Source organism: Notothenia rossii (assembly GCF_949606895.1).
Source record: "Notothenia rossii genome assembly, chromosome: 1".
Taxonomy (NCBI): domain Eukaryota; kingdom Metazoa; phylum Chordata; class Actinopteri; order Perciformes; family Nototheniidae; genus Notothenia; species Notothenia rossii.
This window is the reverse complement of record NC_136912.1, coordinates 95,227,954-95,247,366: the sequence shown is the minus strand read 5'-3', so window position 1 is coordinate 95,247,366 and position 19,413 is coordinate 95,227,954. Positions and strand designations below refer to the sequence as shown.

Below are 19,413 nucleotides of genomic sequence, written 5' to 3'. Positions count from 1 at the left end.
TTTACACTAGACGAATCCTTTCTAGCCATAACCGGGCTTGTGGTCAGAATCGAGACGAGAGTTGATTCATTCATGAAATGAAGCAGTTGCTGCTTGGATGATTCGGACGTCCCATGTCACGTGATTTGAAGCAGTTTTTGCTTCGGACGTCATATGTCACGTGATTTGAAGCAAGCATCGAACCACTGCCTCTAAAGAATAGGAAGTCCAGGGTTTGAAGCACGTATCGAAGCTTCAGTGTCAAACTGCCATCACTAGGTGAGACCACTTCACCTGGAGAACAAGAACCCTGAAGAAAGGAGTCTGGAGGAGAGGAGGAAATCAAAGAAACATCAAATACCAACTAAAAAAGAAATGGCAGGACGGAGGAGACAGAGGAGTTAAGGGCGGGTTCAAGTTGGAGAAACAAGAGAAGTCAACAGAAGTAAAAAAAAGAGGAGGACATCATTTCAAGAAGGAGATGTGGTCACACAGGAGGGCTAAATAACACATTATCCGTTATGAAAAAACATGCAACAGGTAAATGTGTGTATTGTGGTAATTTTGAAAACAGTGGAGCACATTTATTTGCAATGTCTCAAATACTATGAAGAAGGTTGGTGAAGGTGAAGAAGCGCATCGAGTTTAAAATACCATCTACAGGCTGATGCTGACAGGGATGTAGCATACAGGTCAGTGTTTAGGTTTTTAAAAAGGACAGGAATTATATTAAGAATTTAGATTAACACCGATGATTAAAGCCCCGGCCACACGAGGACGATAACGCAAACGGACCGCAATCGTTATCAAAAAGTATTCCGCCCACACGCAACAGAGACCGCTCGAGAGCGCTGGAGACGCTGTAATGCATATGCCAGGCCCATAGGGGCGCTCGGGGCGCTACCCCCCCCTCTTCGCACATGTTGGATTGTCATTAAAAAAATAAATAAAATTAAAAGATATTTAAAAAAATATATATTATTTTTATTTTTAATGAACGAGGTAAATATTATATAGTTGGTATCAGTCAAATGTATAATCTACAATTAAATCTCTTTTAAAATTGTTTTACGATGTCTAAAGTTACTGATAAGTCACATGTTTCCTGCCTGGCCGCAGCGTGTATCATTACCCTCTCTCGTCTGGGCGCTAAGAAAGGAGCCCTCAGCCAGAGCAGCTGCAGCCAACAAGCTGACTGTTGCTATCTGTAAACTATGCCGCCGAAACATAATTTCAGCCAATCAGCGTCGTCAGATCTGATGCTCAAAGGGCGGCAATTTCAGCGCTCGGTGCAGTCTGTGAGTTGTTTGGACTCGTATCCAAGGTGACGCTACAGTAGTTGATGAGGATGGCTGAGTCTGCAGGTGGAGACTCCGGTGCTAGTGGATCGCCGGAGCTGTAGATTAACATTTACATGCTTATTGTAGTTGTAAAGGCACTGCCTGTAGCACCATGGAGCATATGTGTGGGCTGGACCTGTATTTTACAGGAAAGGAGTGAGCAGAGGGTCGAGTTGTTGATTCTTGTTCAGTTTTCTGTGACTCCTCCTCACCCTCTCAGACTTTCAGTTGCGCTCGCTGCTAAAGAGACGCGCTACCATGGAAACCAAACAATGGTGTAGCTGTATTAAAGTCCGAGTGGAAAAAGTTGTGAGTAAATCTGATTTTGTCAGAAATCGGGAGAAATGCAGGAGAAATATGACCCCGGGAGGAAACCGGGAGAGGGCAATGAAATCGGGAGTCTCCCGTGAAAATCGGGAGGATTGGCAAGTATGACACACACACACACACACTCACACACACACACACACACACACACACACACACACACACACACACACACACACACACACACACACACACACACACACACACACACACACACACACACACACACACACACATAATGTTCGTATTTAGTCTCCTGATTTAAAATGGGAATTCAATCATTTGAGTGTTCCCAAAGCACCAGTGTTCTGCAGTTTGTGTGGGCCTACTGTACTATTGCGCAGTTTATACTGAAACTATGCCCAGGACAAGGTATTTGGAAGTTTTGGAAGATTCATAGCTAACCACACTGAAGATTATGGATAGTCTCATATTTTTAAGCCTCAATTTGTCCTCCCTCCCTCTAACATCACCAGAAGTCATAATTTAAGGGGTCATTTCTCAAAATGTTCTTCCGAGGGAGCATCCCCACGGACCCCCCAAGTATGGTTTGGTCACCATTTTCATAGCCCACCCACAAATATTTTCCACCAGCCGCCACTGGCCAGGCCTGTAAGTGGCGCTGTAGTCCTGCCACAAAAGCAGCGAAGAAGACTTCATGTTGTTTATTCTCCGCTGTGGACGCTCTGGCTCTTTTTCTCCCTCCCCGAGGCAAGCGTTTGCTCCTGCTGCAGTCTCCAGTAGTCCACCAGCAGATGACAAACAACCACCTCTCCGCCTCTTCCAAGGGACGAGGGCGCCGTGCAGCAGAGATCTTTTTTCGCTGGTCAACATGTCCGTTAAAGTTGAAATCTTCCGGACAAAATTAGAAAAGTGCCGGTCAAAGATCATCTTTGTTATTTATTGAGCTTCAAAACAAATTGATAACAACTCTATATAATAATATAATAATAAAAAAGGGAGCCTCTCTTTTCCTCCCCCTCTTCTGACAGCCCAGCAGCTGATCTCTGAGCAGGAGAGGCAGGGCTATTGCTTCAACGTTATCAGGAAATGATCGTATAGGCGTAAACCCGGAGCCGTTTGCCCCAAGCCCCCAGGAAGTGCGCCGGACTCTGATGAGAATATTCGTAGTGGCCAAAGGGCGGTACTACACTTCCGTTAGGTTGCTGGGCCCGGAAACACTTTTTCCCATTGACTAACATTGGGAAAGAATGGTCTGTAAATCGTTGGATAATTTTTTGAACGTTTGTATAGCCCTTATTAAAAACATTCGGTCCTCAAGTTGTAAAATGTGCTAATAACATTATTCTGAGAGTTATTTCCCTTGGCATTATGAACGCGCATCTAACCCATGGGACCGCGCCGCCCGGCACGTGCATGTTACGTGTTCAGTACTAAATTAGTTTATCTTTACCCATGGATGCACGATAAGAACGGACCATATCGCCTTACTGCCATCCCACGGAGCTGTAATAATGGATATATTGCACATGTTTGCTGTAATTCATCATTTGTAAAATATTATACTACATGGGCTGTATGATGTAAATCTTGTACCGTAAATGTTGTATTAAATAAAGTTAATATTACCAACGTAGATTAACGTCCCTGTAGCTTCTTATTGCAATAAGAAGCTTATTGCACTGTGTGTATGTATGTATGTATATATATATATATATCTAAAAGACAGGTAGCAGCACCTCCCACCTTACAGTCACTTCAGACAGACAGGTAGCAGCACCTCCCACTTTACTGTCCCATGTTATGCCGGCTTTTCTTGGCTTGTTTGAAAGTGGAGATGAACAAATGACTAAGCTGCCAGTGGCTCGAGTTTACAGAGCTTAGCCAAAAGACAAAAACAAAAACAAATACTAAGGTGGTGGCTAATGGATAAGTTAGCTCAAGGTTTAGCTAAGGCAATTTATCATGGGCATACAGGCTAATGTAGCCTACTGTACTTAGAGGTCCCATGTCATGCTTTTCCGGTTATTACCCGTCCCCTTGTGTGTTATGAAGGTTTTTCTGAAAACGCCTCGTTGGAGATTTTTCATTTTCCATAGTTTACTTCCTGGGTACTGTGACGTGTGAATACCCAGAGGCCACACCCTCTGCCAGCATTTCACGAAACAAAGCTTCACAAACCTTTCAGCGATTCATGCCGGATATGTACAGCGTAGGGCACTGAAGAACGATGCTGTTCCTTCTTTGTTTGGACCAGCGGTGTTTCATTAAAGCTTGGCTCTGTGTGTGTGTGTGTGGAACAAGCCATTTTGTGTGTGTGTGTGCGCGAGCGAAAGAGAGAGCGCACCGGTACCGGAGATCGTTGTTGTTAGCTTATTGTGCTAGCGAGCTACGCTAACGGATATAAGGAGTTTTTTCAACAACAAAGTGGAGGAGAGTCCTCTCCTGTCAGGCTGAGAGGCTCAGTGAGCTAAAGGACTCTCTCAGTGTTACCTCAGTGGGTCTCAAACGGTTTGGTCACCATTAATGTAAACAATTATTTCCGAGGCACACGTTTATATGATCATTATAGTTATAAAAAAATAAGAGAATACATTTAAAACAGGTATGAAATACTATATGACAGTAAAAAAAAAAAAAAGTAAAAAAAAAAGGGTGATTTGTAAAATATCCATAAAGAAAAAGTAAATCTGTTTACAGTTCTGTTTCAAATGGGTGTTGAGAGAGGTATCCATAGATCTCTTCATGTTGCTCTCAAAGTGCACCAGATTGATGCTTTTAACTTCAATATTTAAAAATCTGCCCGGGGGAGCTTGCCCCTGGACCCCCCTATGTGAGGTCCACACACCACCTATAAAAATAGCACTTTACCCCTGCTTATACCTATATGCCGTGAGCTGATTATAAAGCCTTCATTGTAACAGTTGCGGGTGCACTGTGTATTTGCGTGAGGAGTGTTGCAGTAGAAAATTCCACTGTAGCGACCGGTACATTGATTGAGCACCCTCAATGAAACGTCAAGCTACCCCACAGCACCCCCAAAATAAATCTCTGGCTCTGCTACTGAGCCTGACTATTTGTGTTGGGGGGGGCCCGACTTTTTTTTTTCTCCAAAGGGGGGGCCTGACAAAAAAAGTTTGAGAACCACTGGCCTAAATATACACACACCTTAATCAACCAACAAGACACAGGTGAGGGGGGGGAGGAGACAACACAGGGCACCAGGTGCACACAATCAGCAACAGACATGGGGGAAGGGGAACACTTTTCAGAATGAAACCAGGAAGCAAAGACAGACAAACTAGTTACATAAATTACATATATTCCCCTGCTTCCTGTGCAATGTTTTTAGTGCTATATTACCCGTAACGGAGGCCGAGATCTATGGGCCCAGAGATCACCTCCGTTACAAAATCTATAGATGAATTCAGACAAAAACGAACACCATTTATGTGGTTTTTGGAAGTTTTCTTTCCATCAGAGTGAAAGAAAACATGGAAGCAAAATAGACCAAAAGTACAAGAAAAAACGATATTTTTTCCTGTACTGTCCTGCTTTAAACAGTAACTTCATCATTTTGATTGTTGTCTGCTCTTGTGCGTAGTATTAGTAGAATTCTGTTGAGTATTAAACAATCGCGTGAGTGTGAGGGTATTAAAATGCATTTGTCAGTAAGTCTTTTATAAATCATTATGGGAAGTGCCCTTTTTCTCACTTGAGCTCCTGCCCCCCCAAAATGTCTGTGCACGTCCCTGTTCAGGTGTATATCAGTATGTATTGTCTTTACTTTAAAGAGTCTTCCCGAGTACGGACTGTTGGGACTTTAAGGCTGCAGCTACACGGAGACGAAAACGAAACGAATTCGATATCAAAAAAGTCTTCCGTCCACACGGAATCGGCTCAAGAAACGTGTCCGTCCACACGAGACCGCTCGAACCGCTGGATACGCTGTAGTACATATGCCGGGCCTGTGGCGCTGTAAATCCGCCACAAAATACACCAAAAGCAGCGAATAACACCCCCGAGCATGGTTGCCATGGTTGCCCTTCTGTTTATTCTCCGTGGTGGATTTAGCAACATGTAGTTCTCCATGTCCACTTGTTGCTGGTTGTTGGTTGTGGTCGAGGAGCTGTAGATTTTGCACTATCTGTATCATGGTCAGTAGCGTCTGGAGCACGAAAGCAACTCTGTTATCCGCCATTGTTGTTGTTGTTGTTGTTGTTGTTGTTGGCGAAACACATCAGCAATGGGGGGGTGAGCAGCAGAGGTGGGGAGAGGCGGCGCTATGGCGCGATCGTTATCAGGAAATGATACATTCTAAAATGTATTGTGGAAAAGATGAAATTCAGTTTTGGGTATTTCAATAACCTCTAACACAAAAACAAATAAATTCATGGGTCAACACGCTGAGTTTATTTTTTGGGTGTGCTGTAAGTCTGTGCGAGTCTGAGATTCTGTGAGTCTAAACTAAAGATTCTGTGTGAGTCTAAACTAAAGATTCTGTGTGAGTCTAAGATTCAGTGTGAGTCTAAGATTCTGTGTGAGTCTAAGATTCTGTGTGAGTCTAAACTAAAGATTCTGTGTGAGTCTAAACTAAAGATTCTGTGTGTGTCGAGATTCCCAGTCGATCGCGAGATGTGTTTAAAGATAGAACAACAATATTCTGTTTTATCGTTAATGTCCTAATCTTCCTGTGCCAGAATAATGCACTTGAACGCATCAAAGCTTTGTGATTGGCGTGACCCCATGTGTCGGGGCGTGGCTGGTGGGCAGTGGGCATTAGTTAGCTGACGTTGTCCGTGTCAACAGGAGTGACAGTCCGCACACACACAAGACCGCAATTATGGCAGAAGCAAAAAAGCCCAAAATATATAATGTTCACTCCGAGTGGGAGGATGATTATTTTTTGGTTTATTCCAATTCAAAGTCCATCTGGGTCATCTGCGATGCGAGCGTGGCTTTATCGAAGAAGGGTAATTTAGAGCGGCATTTCAAAACGGTGCACACACGCTACGAGACGGAATTCCCTCCTAATCCTGCCCTACGCACGCAACGGACAGAAGAGCACCCTTTCACGACAGTTGGTGTTTTAAACGGTTGCGTAAAAAGCAAAGATAGTGGAAATGCAGACAGACTCAGGACTGAAGAGGAAGAGATGAGCACTGTTTCTGTGAGAACACCTGAAGAGACATTAGCATGAAAAGTAAATGAAGTATTATATCAAACATTACAAATGCTCTTCCCATACATTTGAACTGCATTGTAACTTAGTTATGAGGACGTATTTTTCATATGTCAATGATATATAAAAAATACATTTCTTATCAGTTCACAAAATACCTTTTTTAATTAAAGTCCGGAAAATGTATTAACTTAAATATTTTAAGCCAAACAATTTAATCTTAAAGAAGTTTTGTTGAAGTTTTGTTAAATGGTTACTCAGCGCAGTACAGTTGTGTGGGGGCAGGGCTGTAAATGTACATTGAAATGACTGTTTGTGAGTGCTGTGACACACTAACACATATTTATGGGTTTCTGTGTGGTTCTGGGGCTGTGGGGAACATTCTGGGCTGATCAGGTCCTGTTGAGGCTCCAACAAGGTTCCTAAATATCTGAGAGGAGGAGCACTACCTGTGATGTAACGCTTGTGGTAATGAATGAGCATGTTGTTGTGTTTGTGTGAAGGTGGGGGCTCTGCTATGGATCAGTGTGAGGACAGAGAGGAGGAAGCCTCCCCCTCTAAAAGCTCTGGGGAACATGACAGCCTGACCAAAGCTCAGAGGTGAGATCTCCAACTGTCCAGGACTCTTCTCCATGTCGCAGCTCAGCACTCATTATTCACTCAAAGCTCTGTGTTTTGTGTTCCAGCCCAGAGCAAACACTGCATTCTGCTGGACCTGAACCTGGACCTATGACCAGTAACCAGCTTACTGCAAGAGACCAGAACCAGGTGTGTGAGTCTCTCTCTACCATCAGCCCTAACTGTATCCCACTGTCACAATATCCCATCTGTCCAGTTCAGGTCCAGGTTATTTCTTTGTACCAGTGGGTAGACTTGGTTTGCAGAAAGCTGTTTTTAAACCTCATGGTTCTACACCTTTAGGAAGATGAACCTCTGGCCCGAAGGAAGAAGCTGAAGTTCAGGTTGCAGGGGGAGGGAGTCTTCATTACAAATGGAGTTAGAAAGCCTCTGTCTGATGAGCAGGGGCTCCAGGTTTAGCTGTGACTCACCAATCAGTCTGCTAGACCACTTTATGATCTGACTGAGACAGTTTCTGCTCTTTAAAGACAGGTTACCAAACCAAGACATTAAAGGAAAAGACAGAATTGACTGTCTTCAAGTTCAGGATTGACTTCCTGAATATCTTTCGTGAAGTCATGAAGTCAAAGGTATTAAAACAAGTTTAGAACCGATTAGGGCATTTACTAACTCGACATCTGAATTGAAGCAATCCAAAGTCACATGGCAGCTGTTCTTTGGATCCCGAAGTCCTGTTATGGTTTTCAAAAGTAGAAAATACCATAAAACAACATAATGTTCTGTAAGATAAAGATGTTCTATCTTGGTATCTTTGCTCTGCAGGGAGAACAGATGGAGACACCTAGAAAAGTCCTATTAAGAATCGTACAAAGTTTGGGGGAAAAGGACTTTAAAGAATTCAAGTGGTGCCTGCAGGAGGAGGTCCTAGGATTCCCAGGACTCCCAAAGAGCCAACTAGAGAAAGCAGACCGGACGGACACAGTGGATCTGATGTTTCTGTACAACTGCGTGAACACCATTAAAGTGACCAGAGAAGTTTTGAGGGAGATAAATCAGAATTATCTAGAAGAGAAATTATCAAAAATCCCATCAGACCCTAAAGGTAGGTATTTAAAAAAGGGAGTGTGCCAAAAGATAACTTTTTATGTTTTTAGCACCAGCTGGGTGTAACTCTACGTCCGACGTAGAACCGAAGATTAAGACCAAACTAAATGTATGACTAGTGCACCACTTAGACTTAAGCCCGCTATGCGTTGCGCCCGGGTGTAACTTTTACACCTAGTATGGAGCAGGTGTAAATCGGAAAGACAGACTAGTATCCATAGTAACGTAAAAACAGGCAAGAAGGAAAATAATGATGGCAGGGCGTCTTGTTTAACAACGAAAGGCATAAAGATGAGAGAGTCGTCCGTGATCGAACAAACCCACTGGACATCTATTCGGACAGTGAGCTGATAGAGAGGTTTCGTTTCGGCAGACAAGCCCTTTTTGAATTAACCGAGGAGATCTCCCCTAAACTCCAGCACGGATCAGAAAGGAACGCTGCGCTCTCCCCTACCTTGCAGGTGCTGATTACACTCAGACTTTACGCTAACGGGGCCTTTCTTAAAAGTGTACAGCTTGCTTTTGAATGGAGAAGTTCGAGTGTTATTATGTAGACGTGTGTTGCTTGGCAACAATTACTGTTTTGCGTGTATTTATGTGGACGCGCATCGTTAGACTAGGCGCAGCTGCGACCGTGACTAGTCAGGCTTGGTGCACTCAGTGTAAATTCAAATCACTAAGTCGGACGTAGCTAAGCCCGACGTTAGAGTTAAGACCTACCTTTTGACGCCCAGCTGATGCACTCCACTCCTGATATACCCCTCAGAGAACCATCACCTGTTATTAAGAAGGAGAAGACACTTTATTTGATCCCAAATCCTCAGTTGTTCACTCGGTTGTGGTAACACACAGTACAATACACACACATGCACAGGACAGGTGAGAGATGTCTGAGCAAAACAGGCGGCCAGTCTGTCTGGCGCAAGGGAGCAGTTTGGGGCTCTGTGCCTTGCTCAAGGGCAGGAGGTGAACTGGCACCTCTCCAGGAACCAGTCTACACGCCGTGTTATTTTGGTACGATCGCCCACCCTTCGGTTCCCAAGACAAATTCCTACGGACTGCGGCACTAAAACACTCTGCTGCATTGGCTGGGAATCGGACCCGGGGTCCAGGCGAGAATTCTACCACTGAACCACCAATGCTATATTAACGAGTTTCTCCTGGTGGGACATTGGAGATATGTAATACAAGTGGGTGATTCTAAAAGCCAGTGTTGGGGATGGGATGGATCAGAGGATTGACCAGAAAGTCATCAGTGTGCTCTGAAATGGCAGTGAGTCCTTGAGTGCTACGTGTTCCCAGGTACATTCCATTTTGTTCCATGATACAGCTGGAAAAAAAAAATAGAAAGATTATGTTTGGAATGAGGTTTGTCCTGCCAAACTGTCAGATATCTCAGGAGAGGGAGTCATGGATAAACCCCGGCTGTTTTCCACAGTGCAGCTGCTGACTCAGTCTCAGGATGTTGAATGGGACTGATGCACACTGAGTTCAGGAGGCAGAGCTGGGGACTTGGAGAACAGCTGTTCAGGTGGTCTGAAGGGGCCACAGGGACACACTGTGGAGGTTTGTCCTGACATAACATTGGACAGCTGTGATTGAAATTCCTGTTCAATGTTGCATGGAGGCAGACAGTGTCATTCGTCTGTAGGGTTAGCTCTAGACATCAGAGGAGCACATTGCTCAGCCTCACTGGGACCTAGTCATTACTAAAGGCCCAGCCCCCTACAGGTGGAAGGAGGTATCATTTGCCGTCCAACATGACTTGGTGAGGAAGGGACGGGTTATTACTGGGATCCCCCAGGGTGTCTTGTAGATGGTAGGCTACTGCAGGAGTATACTGAGACTCAGTAAGAGCCATCCACTTCCTGTATAACTGGAGAGAGAGCTGTGTCCACACCCTCAGTGGGTGTTGGGATCTGCTGGTATCGTGCCTCATCTCCCAGCCGCAGGAATAAGAGTCAGTCAGGTTTAGGGCCATGGTTCTCTGTGGGGAAACAGATGGTTCTCAGTGGGGTGGAACTTATACTGGACAATGTACAGATAATTATGCAACAAGATCCAGTGACTTGATATAAGGAAAATAACCTGCTATTTTGTCAGAGATGGGTCCAATTAGAAGGAAATATTTTTGATGTGTCTAGGCCTGTCACGATAATTAATTTTGTTGGACGATACATTTTCCCGGAAATGATTGCGATAAACGATAATATTGTCGGCACCGTTGTAAGACCATTTTAGACCACTGACATAATGATAATATATAATAATAACTATAAGTACATCCTTTTTTATTGAACATTCAACATTGCAAATGAAATGTGAAATAATATTTAAATTATATATAATAAATAAAACAAATAAATAGAATTATAACAAATTAATTAAATAAATCACACACAACCAAAACAATAAATTAAATAGACTGGAAAACAGAGCTCTCTTGTGTCCAAAACACGCAATTGCATTTGTGAAAATGCAGTAGTAACATTTTTATTTTTTAATAAAGTAAATCGGGAAGGTGTGGGCTCTCCATCTCTAGCTGCCGTGTTTGCTCCCAGCTGGGAAAACTGAACGGGGTGGTTGTGCTTCAGGTGCAGTTTAAGGTTGGTCGTATTGCTAGCTTTTGCTGCTACCTTTTTAAAACAAATACGACATACCGGCTCATTCAAGTCTGTAGGTTCGCCCCGTTGATTTGGCTTGAATCCAAAATATTCCCACACCGGAGATGTGGAATTAGGTTTTGCAACCAATTCCATTTAACTTCAAATTTCGAGTAAGTCACACGTTGTCCCCTGCTTGTCTCTATATTATTCATTTGGCTGCTACGCTGCTGCACGCAAAGTGTCTTGACCTGGCTCTGTGTGAGCCCCGCCCCTCACAGCGTAACTGGCTGAGTGTGAGCCCCGCCCCTCACAGTGCGCCGGGCCGGCAGACACAGCACGCCTGGCTAAAATGCTGGTCACATCCTTATGTAAACAAACACGCATGTGAACAGCAATTTATCGAGGTCAGAAAAGTTATCGAGTTCATTTTTATTCATCGTACGATAAATCAATTACTTATCGCGACAGGCCTAGATGTTTCTTTCATGTAAATGTCTTTCTTATTCATTCAGAGATTCTCACTAAGTGCCAAGGTGAACTCAAATCAAACCTGAAGGAAAGAATTGAACTTTTCAAATGTATGGAAAAATCTGAACTCCTACATGAAATCTACACGGAGATCTACATCACCAGGGGAGACAACACAGAGGTCATCAAGGAACATGAGATCAGACGGATCGAACAAGCATCCAGTAAACCAGACAGACTAGAAACAGCCATCACACAAGAAGACCTCTTTAAAGCCCCACCTGAAAGAGGCAAACCAATCAGAGCAGTGATGACAAAGGGCGTGGCTGGCATTGGGAAAACAGTCTTAACACAGAAGTTCACTCTGGACTGGGCTGAAGGCAAAGCCAACCAGGACATCCAGTTCATATTTCCATTCACCTTCAGAGAGCTGAATGTGGTGAGAGAGAACAAGTACAGCTTGGTGGAACTTGTTCATCACTTCTTCTCTGAAACCAGAGACGCAGGAATCTGCAGCTTTGATCAGTTCCCGGTTGTGTTCATCTTTGACGGTCTGGATGAGAGTCGACTTCCTCTGGACTTCCTCAACACTGAGATCCTGACTGATGTCACAGAGTCCACCTCAGTGGATGTGCTGCTGACAAACCTCATCAGGGGGAAGCTGCTTCCCTCTGCTCGCCTCTGGATAACCACACGACCTGCAGCAGCCAATCAGATCCCTCCTGAGTGTGTGGACATGGTGACAGAGGTCCGAGGGTTCACTGACCCACAGAAGGAGGAGTACTTCAGGAAGAGATTCAGAGATCAGGAGCAGGCCGGCACCATCATCTCCCACATCAAGACCTCACGAAGCCTCCACATCATGTGCCACATCCCAGTCTTCTGCTGGATCTCTGCTTCAGTTCTGGAGGAGGTGTTGAAAACCAGAGAGGGGGGAGAGCTGCCCAAGACCCTGACTGAGATGTACATCCACTTCCTGGTGGTTCAGTCCAAAGTGAACGTGAAGTACCAGGAAAAAAGTGCAACACATTCCCACTGGAGTCCAGAGAGCAGGAAGATGATGGAGGCTCTGGGGAAACTGGCTTTTGAGCAGCTGCAGAAAGGCAACCTGATCTTCTATGAGTCCGACCTGACAGAGTGTGGCATCGATATCAGAGCAGCCTCAGTGTACTCAGGAGTGTTCACACAGGTCTTTAGAGAGGAGAGAGGACTGTACCAGAGGGACAAGGTGTTCTGCTTCGTCCATCTGAGCGTTCAGGAGTTTCTGGCTGCTCTTCATGTCCATCTGACCTTCATCACCTCTGGGGTCAACCTGCTGGCAGAAGAACCAACAACCTCCTGCCTGCCTAAAGTCTTCAGAGCCAAACTCACACATCTCCACCAGAGTGCTGTGGACCAGGCCTTACAGAGTCCAAACGGACACCTGGACTTGTTCCTCCGCTTCCTCCTGGGTCTTTCATTGGAGACCAATCGGACCTTATTAAAGAACCTGCTGACACAGAAAGGAAGTGGCTCACAGACCAACCAGAAAACAGTTGAATATATCAAGAAAAAGATAAGAAAGAACCCGTCTCCGGAAAAAAGCATCAACCTGTTCCACTGTCTGAATGAGCTGAATGATCGTTCTCTAGTGCAGGAGATGCAGAAGTACCTGAATTGGGACCCACGTTGCGGTTACTCCACAAATAAACTGTCTCCTGCTCATTGGACAGCTCTGGTCTTCATCTTACTTTCATCAGGAGAAGATCTGAACGTGTTTGACCTGAAGAACTACTCTGCTCCAGAGGAGGCTCTTCTGAGGCTGCTGCCAGTGGTCAAAGCCTCCAGGAAAGCTCTGTAAGTGGAGATAAAGCCACATTAACTAGGAACGGTTTGAGACATGAGAATATAACTCTTTGTGTTCACTGCTGATCTTTCCCCAGGCTGAGAGACTGCAAGCTGTCAGAGAGAAGCTGTGCAGCTCTGTCCTCAGTCCTCAGCTCCCAGTCCTCTGGTCTGAGAGAGCTGGACCTGAGTAACAACGACCTGCAGGATTCAGGAGTGAAGCTGCTGTCTGCTGGACTGGAGAGTCCACACTGTGAACTGAAGACTCTCAGGTCAGAGTTCACCTGATATTGATCGTGTCACACTGGCTCTCCCATTACCCACCAGTTTAATCTACACTGAAGTAGTCTTAATTCCATGTGAGTTTTCTTAGTTTTTTTCATTACAATTAGATGCAGATAATAATCAAAGGCAACTTTATTGTCAACCTTCCAGTTTGAGTGCACAGACTGAGATATCGAATTACTGTTTCCCACAATCCAGAGGATTAAAAAATACAAATATATATATAAAAAGAAAACACAACAGTCAATATCTACAAAATAATAGTAACTTCCAAATGAATGTGGATGAATATATTACAGTACAAAATGTACATTAGTGTAAAAAAACGGTCCATAGCAGCGTAGAGTGTCGGGTGGTGTGTGTGGGGTGTTAAAGTCCAGGTCCAATGGGGGCAGGGGGAGAGGTGGGAGGGAGGGGAGAGAGTTCAGCCTCCTGACAGCCTGGTGGAAAAAGCTCTTTTTCACTCGGGTGGAGCTCGACCTCAGACTGCGGAACCTTCTCCCTGAAGGCAATCATCAGGGAGTCACATGCAGAGTTGTAATTTTGGCGGTAACGGAGTAGTGTAACGCGTTATAATTCAGTAATCACACTACAGTTACTAACATTGCCCCGACACGCGTTACTTCGTTACTTTTATAAAATAATCACACTCGCTGACAGACAAGAGGGGTTTCCGCCGCAGGTTTGTATCCATGTAGGCCTACGTAATCTGCGCGATTTGCGCGTCCACATCTCCACGTGCAGTGCTGCATAAACTGGCTGAGTCTTTTCATCTGTAAACTTCCTCAACGGAGCCGCTCGCTCTCTTTTCTTGATTGCCCTCTCACGGGTGAACAGTTCAATGTCCCGCTTCATTGTAGGAATTCTGCCATGTCTCTACCACTTTAGTTTGACCATCTCTGTTACTAAGTTATGGAAAACTAAATAAATAAGTAATTAGATACCTTACCGTCACTGCGCTCATAAAGAATGATAAGAATAAGAATAATGCGTCTTGAACTGGTTTCATTAATTAGTGTCTTTACGTTTCACAGACTGTTAGCTTGTTGTGGTAGGCTGGTAGCCTATTTTATTAAAGAGCATATCAAAAGAAAGACTTGTGTTATGTCTTCCTTAAGGCAATAGTAATTAGGGGTGCAAGTGGAGTCTCGCAGAGGCAAAACTGTGGCGCGCTTACACTGTAGGTGCGCCGCAGTCTGCGTGATCTGCCTGTAGGGAGGGGCGGGGCGGCCCTGCGAGTAAAGTAACGAGTAAAGTAACGAGTTGCTTTATGTAGACAGTAACGAAGTAGTGTAATACATTACTTTTTTTTTAAAGTAATATGTAATATATTACTTTTTTTTAGTAACGACCCCATCTCTGGTCACATGACATGTTGAAACAACTGGTTTCATATGAATCTCTCTAACGACTGACTGCCAAACATAAATATGCACAGACAGATGTAAAGTATGCTATTAATAGCTTGCAAAATTATAAAATATTAGGTCATTCTAAACATAGTTCTTCATCACATTCAATATTAAGATCAACATTTTCTCTTTTAAGGTTAAGTAGGTGCAAGCTGTCAGAGAGAAGCTGTGCAGCTCTGTCCTCAGTCCTCAGCTCCCAGTCCTCTGGTCTGAGAGAGCTGGACCTGAGTAACAACGACCTGCAGGATTCAGGAGTGAAGCTGCTGTCTGCTGGACTGGAGAGTCCACACTGTGAGCTGGAGACTCTCAGGTCAGAGTTCACCTTTTATTTTCAAGCAGTTCAATTCTTTTCATCCATCTTTTTGTTCATGTTGATGAAGACGGTCCACCTCTGTATGATTTGTCCTGCTCATGTGACTTTTTAAAGCCCTGAGTTTACTGTATTCCCTGGTTCCAGTCTGTCAGGCTGTCTGGTCTCAGAGGAAGGCTGTGTTTCTCTGGCTTCAGCTCTGAGCTCCAGCCCCTCCCATCTGAGAGAGCTGGACCTGAGCTACAATCATCCAGGAGACTCAGGAAAGAAGCTGCTGTCTGCTGGCCTGGAGGACCCCCTCTGGAGACTGGACACTCTCAGGTATGGACAGACTGACTTCCTCATATTTTTCAAGTGTAATCTCCTTCATCTCTGGTCTTCCATCATGAAGGACATCTCATTTCCCTTCATTATGTTCACAGCGGTGTGTTAACCTTGAAGTCTTATTACATGGAAACAGCCGTTCAGTCCAAACATCAGAACCACTGGTTCCTGGCTCTAAATGTGTTCAGATGAGATTCTGTTTTTCGATCCCTAGAGGGTTGATCCTGACATTTCCACCTGCACCACCGTGAAATATGATTGAATTGATAAAGACTCTCTGATTATCTTTACTTCTTCTTCTTCTTCTTCTTCTTCTTCTTCTTCTTCTTCTTCTTCTTCTTCTTCTTCTTCTTCTTCTTCCTCCACGTCTCTCTGTCCCACGGACAGACTGAGCTCTGCTTCAGGCTGAACAGCAGCTAGGACTCGTGTTGGATAGACAATCATCCTGACTGTCAACGTCTGCTCCTTCACTCACCTATTTTCTGCATTAACATTCCTTAGTCACCTGGTAGTCACACCCTGTCTCTCTTTCACTCTGTTACACCCATCAGCTCCATTAGTGTATCGGCCCACTTCACTCTCACCTCAGTGCCAGATCGTACTTTGCAGCATGCCAGTCTTTCCCGCATTATCTTCCAGATTGCTCTCCCGGTCTCGACCCTGTCTGCTCCCTGACCCTGCCTGTACCTACGACTCCCACCTTGCTTACTCCTGGAACCCTCGCCTGTCCCCGACCAGCCCTTTGTTTATAATAAAGCTGGTTACCGACTATCCCTGGTTTCCCGTGTTTTGCATTTTGGTTCTCAGCTCGTTTGTGACACTGACTGTGTTTCTTCCTCCAGGCTGGACCATGGTGGAGAGCAGAGGCTAAAACCAGGTCTGAGGAAGTGTAAGTGTGGATCAGTCAGCTTCTCTCTAGAGACACAGATGATGGAGGTGGTATTTATTCATTAAAACATGACATCTTGAAGCTTTATAGAAAGGAACTCTAACGGCCCGTCTACACTACAGGCATCGAAAAATGCTTTCAACGCTTCGTCCATTCACTTGAATGGGGTGACGTAGAAGATTTTTAATGTTCGCCGAACTGCATTGTGGGGAGCATGGCATGGCTTTGCATCACGAGCATCTATCGGCATCAGCCAATCAAATCCCGTTTATGCAAATCCCGCCAGTGCAAGCGCAGCCAATCAAACCGCGTGCAAGCTGGGAGAGCCAGACCGCAGTTCATTTCCTCATATTCCAAACGAGATATTACGGTAGCAAATCACCCGGTTCTTTACGACCGGAACTATTTACCGGGATACAAACCGGAGGAACCAGGCATGGAGGGAGGTGGCAGAGACAGTGGGTGAAACTGGTAGGTTTTCGCCTGTTTGGAGAGTTTATATCCAGTTTACTTCGTTTTAACATTGCTATTGCTTTGTATGTCGGGGGCGGGAGATTCATGTGATTGGTTGTTGGTCACGTTGCTCGCAAAACATCGCCAAGCTTCAGACACGCCCAGCTTCAAGATTTTTTGATGCCTGTAGTGTAGACGGGCCGTAACAGAGAGTAAAGCCTTCAGGTGGGTCTGATGATAAACTGCTGTCTGTCTCTCATCAGATTCCTGTGAACTCACCCTGGACTCAAACACAGCACACAGAAAACTCAAAGTGTCTGAGGACAACAGGAAGGTGACACGTGTGGGAGAGGAGCAGCCATATCCTGATCATCCAGAGAGGTTTGATGTCCTTCCTCAGCTGATGTGTAGAGAAGCTCTGACTGGTCGCTGTTACTGGGAGGTCGAGAGGAGAGGAGAGGTATCTATATCAGTGACTTCAAGAGGAATCAAGAGGAGGGGAAAGAATAGGGACTGTTTGTTTGGAGGGAGTGATGAGTCCTGGAGTCTGGGCTACTCTTATTATGGTTACTCTCTCTGGTACTGTACGATGGCAATAGACTCGTCCTCCTCGTCCTCCTCCTCCTCCTCCTCTGGTAGAGTAGCAGTGTATCTGGATCATCCTGCTGGCTCTCTCTCCTTCTACGAAGTCTCCTCTGACACACTGATCCACCTCCACTCCCTCAGAACCACATTCACTGAACCTCTCCACGCTGGGTTTGGGGTCTGGTCCGATGACTCCTCAGTGTCTCTGTGTCCTCTGTCGGAGGAGACCACTTCCTGTCCTAGGGTTTAAATGTTGGTGTTTTAAATCGAGGCTTCTCATTGGTTAACATGTGTCTCACAGATTGTGTCTTTACTGTCAGAAGTGTGTTTTTGTCTTTCTTAAAATGTTCAGATTAGATGAGACCTCCTGCAGCTCGCCGTGTCCGACACACTTTGTTGGTTTTCAATGTAATAACGTTTTTTTGAAGCAACGTATTAAAGCTGATACTGAAGACCGTAGTGATCGTCATTACGTTTAATAAAGATTTATAGACAGAAAACTGCGTCCATGATGTCATGAATTCAACCTGTTTGGCAAATCCTTCTTGATTCAATGTTTGATACAAAAGGTTTAACATGACGAAGATAAAGTATTATCAAGTACACAAGTATGACACACTTCATGTAAGGCAGGGGTCAGCAGCCTTAACCCTCCAGAAGCTGCTGAGTGCTAACCTGCATATGTTGTGTTAATTAGCATCACCTACTTTGGACAATTTATATTCAAATAAATAAGCAATCTGTGCAATCCAAATGATCCAGAGTCCCCTAAGTCTTTCAAATGGACCCACAATGCATCAGAATCAGTCCACAGAGAGTACAGATATGGCCTCTTTCTGGTTCAAACTGATATTTATGATCCTGAAAATGTCAGAAATGGACTGCGAAGTGTGTAAGTGTCCCAGCAGGTTAGCATCCAGCAGTTTCTCTGTGCTGGAGACCCTACTCTACATTTCTATCAGAACACTTTGGGCTCTCAACATGTCCAGGTTCAGGACTCTATGAGCTGCAGACAGACTTATTTGATAACACTGCTTAAACTGTTTTATTGATAAATGCTGGAAGTCTGTTGCTATTTGTTCCTTCAAATAATAAGATAAGAAGCAGCCGTGTGTTTGTTCTGGGAATACCTTTCAAGATTTCATTATCTTCGGGTTTTCTCATTTCTCCTGATATCATGCAGGTGAGGCAGCAGCGTTGAGGAGAAACGGAGTCGCTACCTGCAGAATTAAACTGTCTGGTTCCTACTTGCCTTTATTCGGATTTACTATGGTTGCTTTTTAAGGCCGATACACTTAAGGCGCATTTCGCAGTTTAAGCGTGCCGTACCCGGCCCGTTTTTATTTGTGTTTCCACTCGGCGTAGTACCGGCTAGCGGGTACTATTTCACAGTTTTTCTGGCCCCATAAAATCGAGGTTCTTAGCGGGCCAACAACCGGGCTGAGTCGGGCTGAGTTTGCTAAACTAGAGAGAGAATCGCTGGCAAGGGGGCTACAACTACAACAAGATGAACATATTTGACCGTGATTAAATTGTAATACACGTTTCTAAATGATGCCGAAGTAACAACATACTAATACCGGTTAGTACAAACCATGAATTAATGCTTTGACCAGTCTGCAGACAGACGGCAGGCGAAACACCTTTAAAATGCGTGTTGTCTGAATGGAGATCAGCTAAGCTGACGCAGTATATGCTCCGACCGTCCTCACTCACAACAACGGCCTCCAGACAGAAATAAATGATCCTGCATTTTAGCCATGCCTCATTTCGCTCTATTTGCTA

General features: G+C 44.7%; 1 protein-coding gene across 2 annotated transcripts; it reads left to right on the top strand.

Moving 5' to 3' along the window:
- Window positions 1-84: 84 nt before the first annotated feature.
- LOC307027926 (NLR family CARD domain-containing protein 3-like) lies at window positions 85-18,122 on the top strand. Of its 2 annotated transcripts, XM_079662620.1 has the most exons (10): window positions 85-519; window positions 7,293-7,389; window positions 7,476-7,557; window positions 8,191-8,470; window positions 11,591-13,382; window positions 13,469-13,642; window positions 15,204-15,377; window positions 15,525-15,698; window positions 16,544-16,590; window positions 17,307-18,122. In XM_079662620.1, exons 1-10 carry the CDS (start codon window positions 501-503, stop codon window positions 17,876-17,878), a joined length of 3,411 nt encoding a protein of 1,136 aa, XP_079518746.1. In that variant the 5' UTR covers window positions 85-500; the 3' UTR covers window positions 17,879-18,122. The 2 variants fall into 2 exon arrangements, with proteins under 2 accessions (XP_079518746.1, XP_079518747.1); XM_079662621.1 differs by lacking the exon at window positions 15,204-15,377.
- Window positions 18,123-19,413: the final 1,291 nt, after the last annotated feature.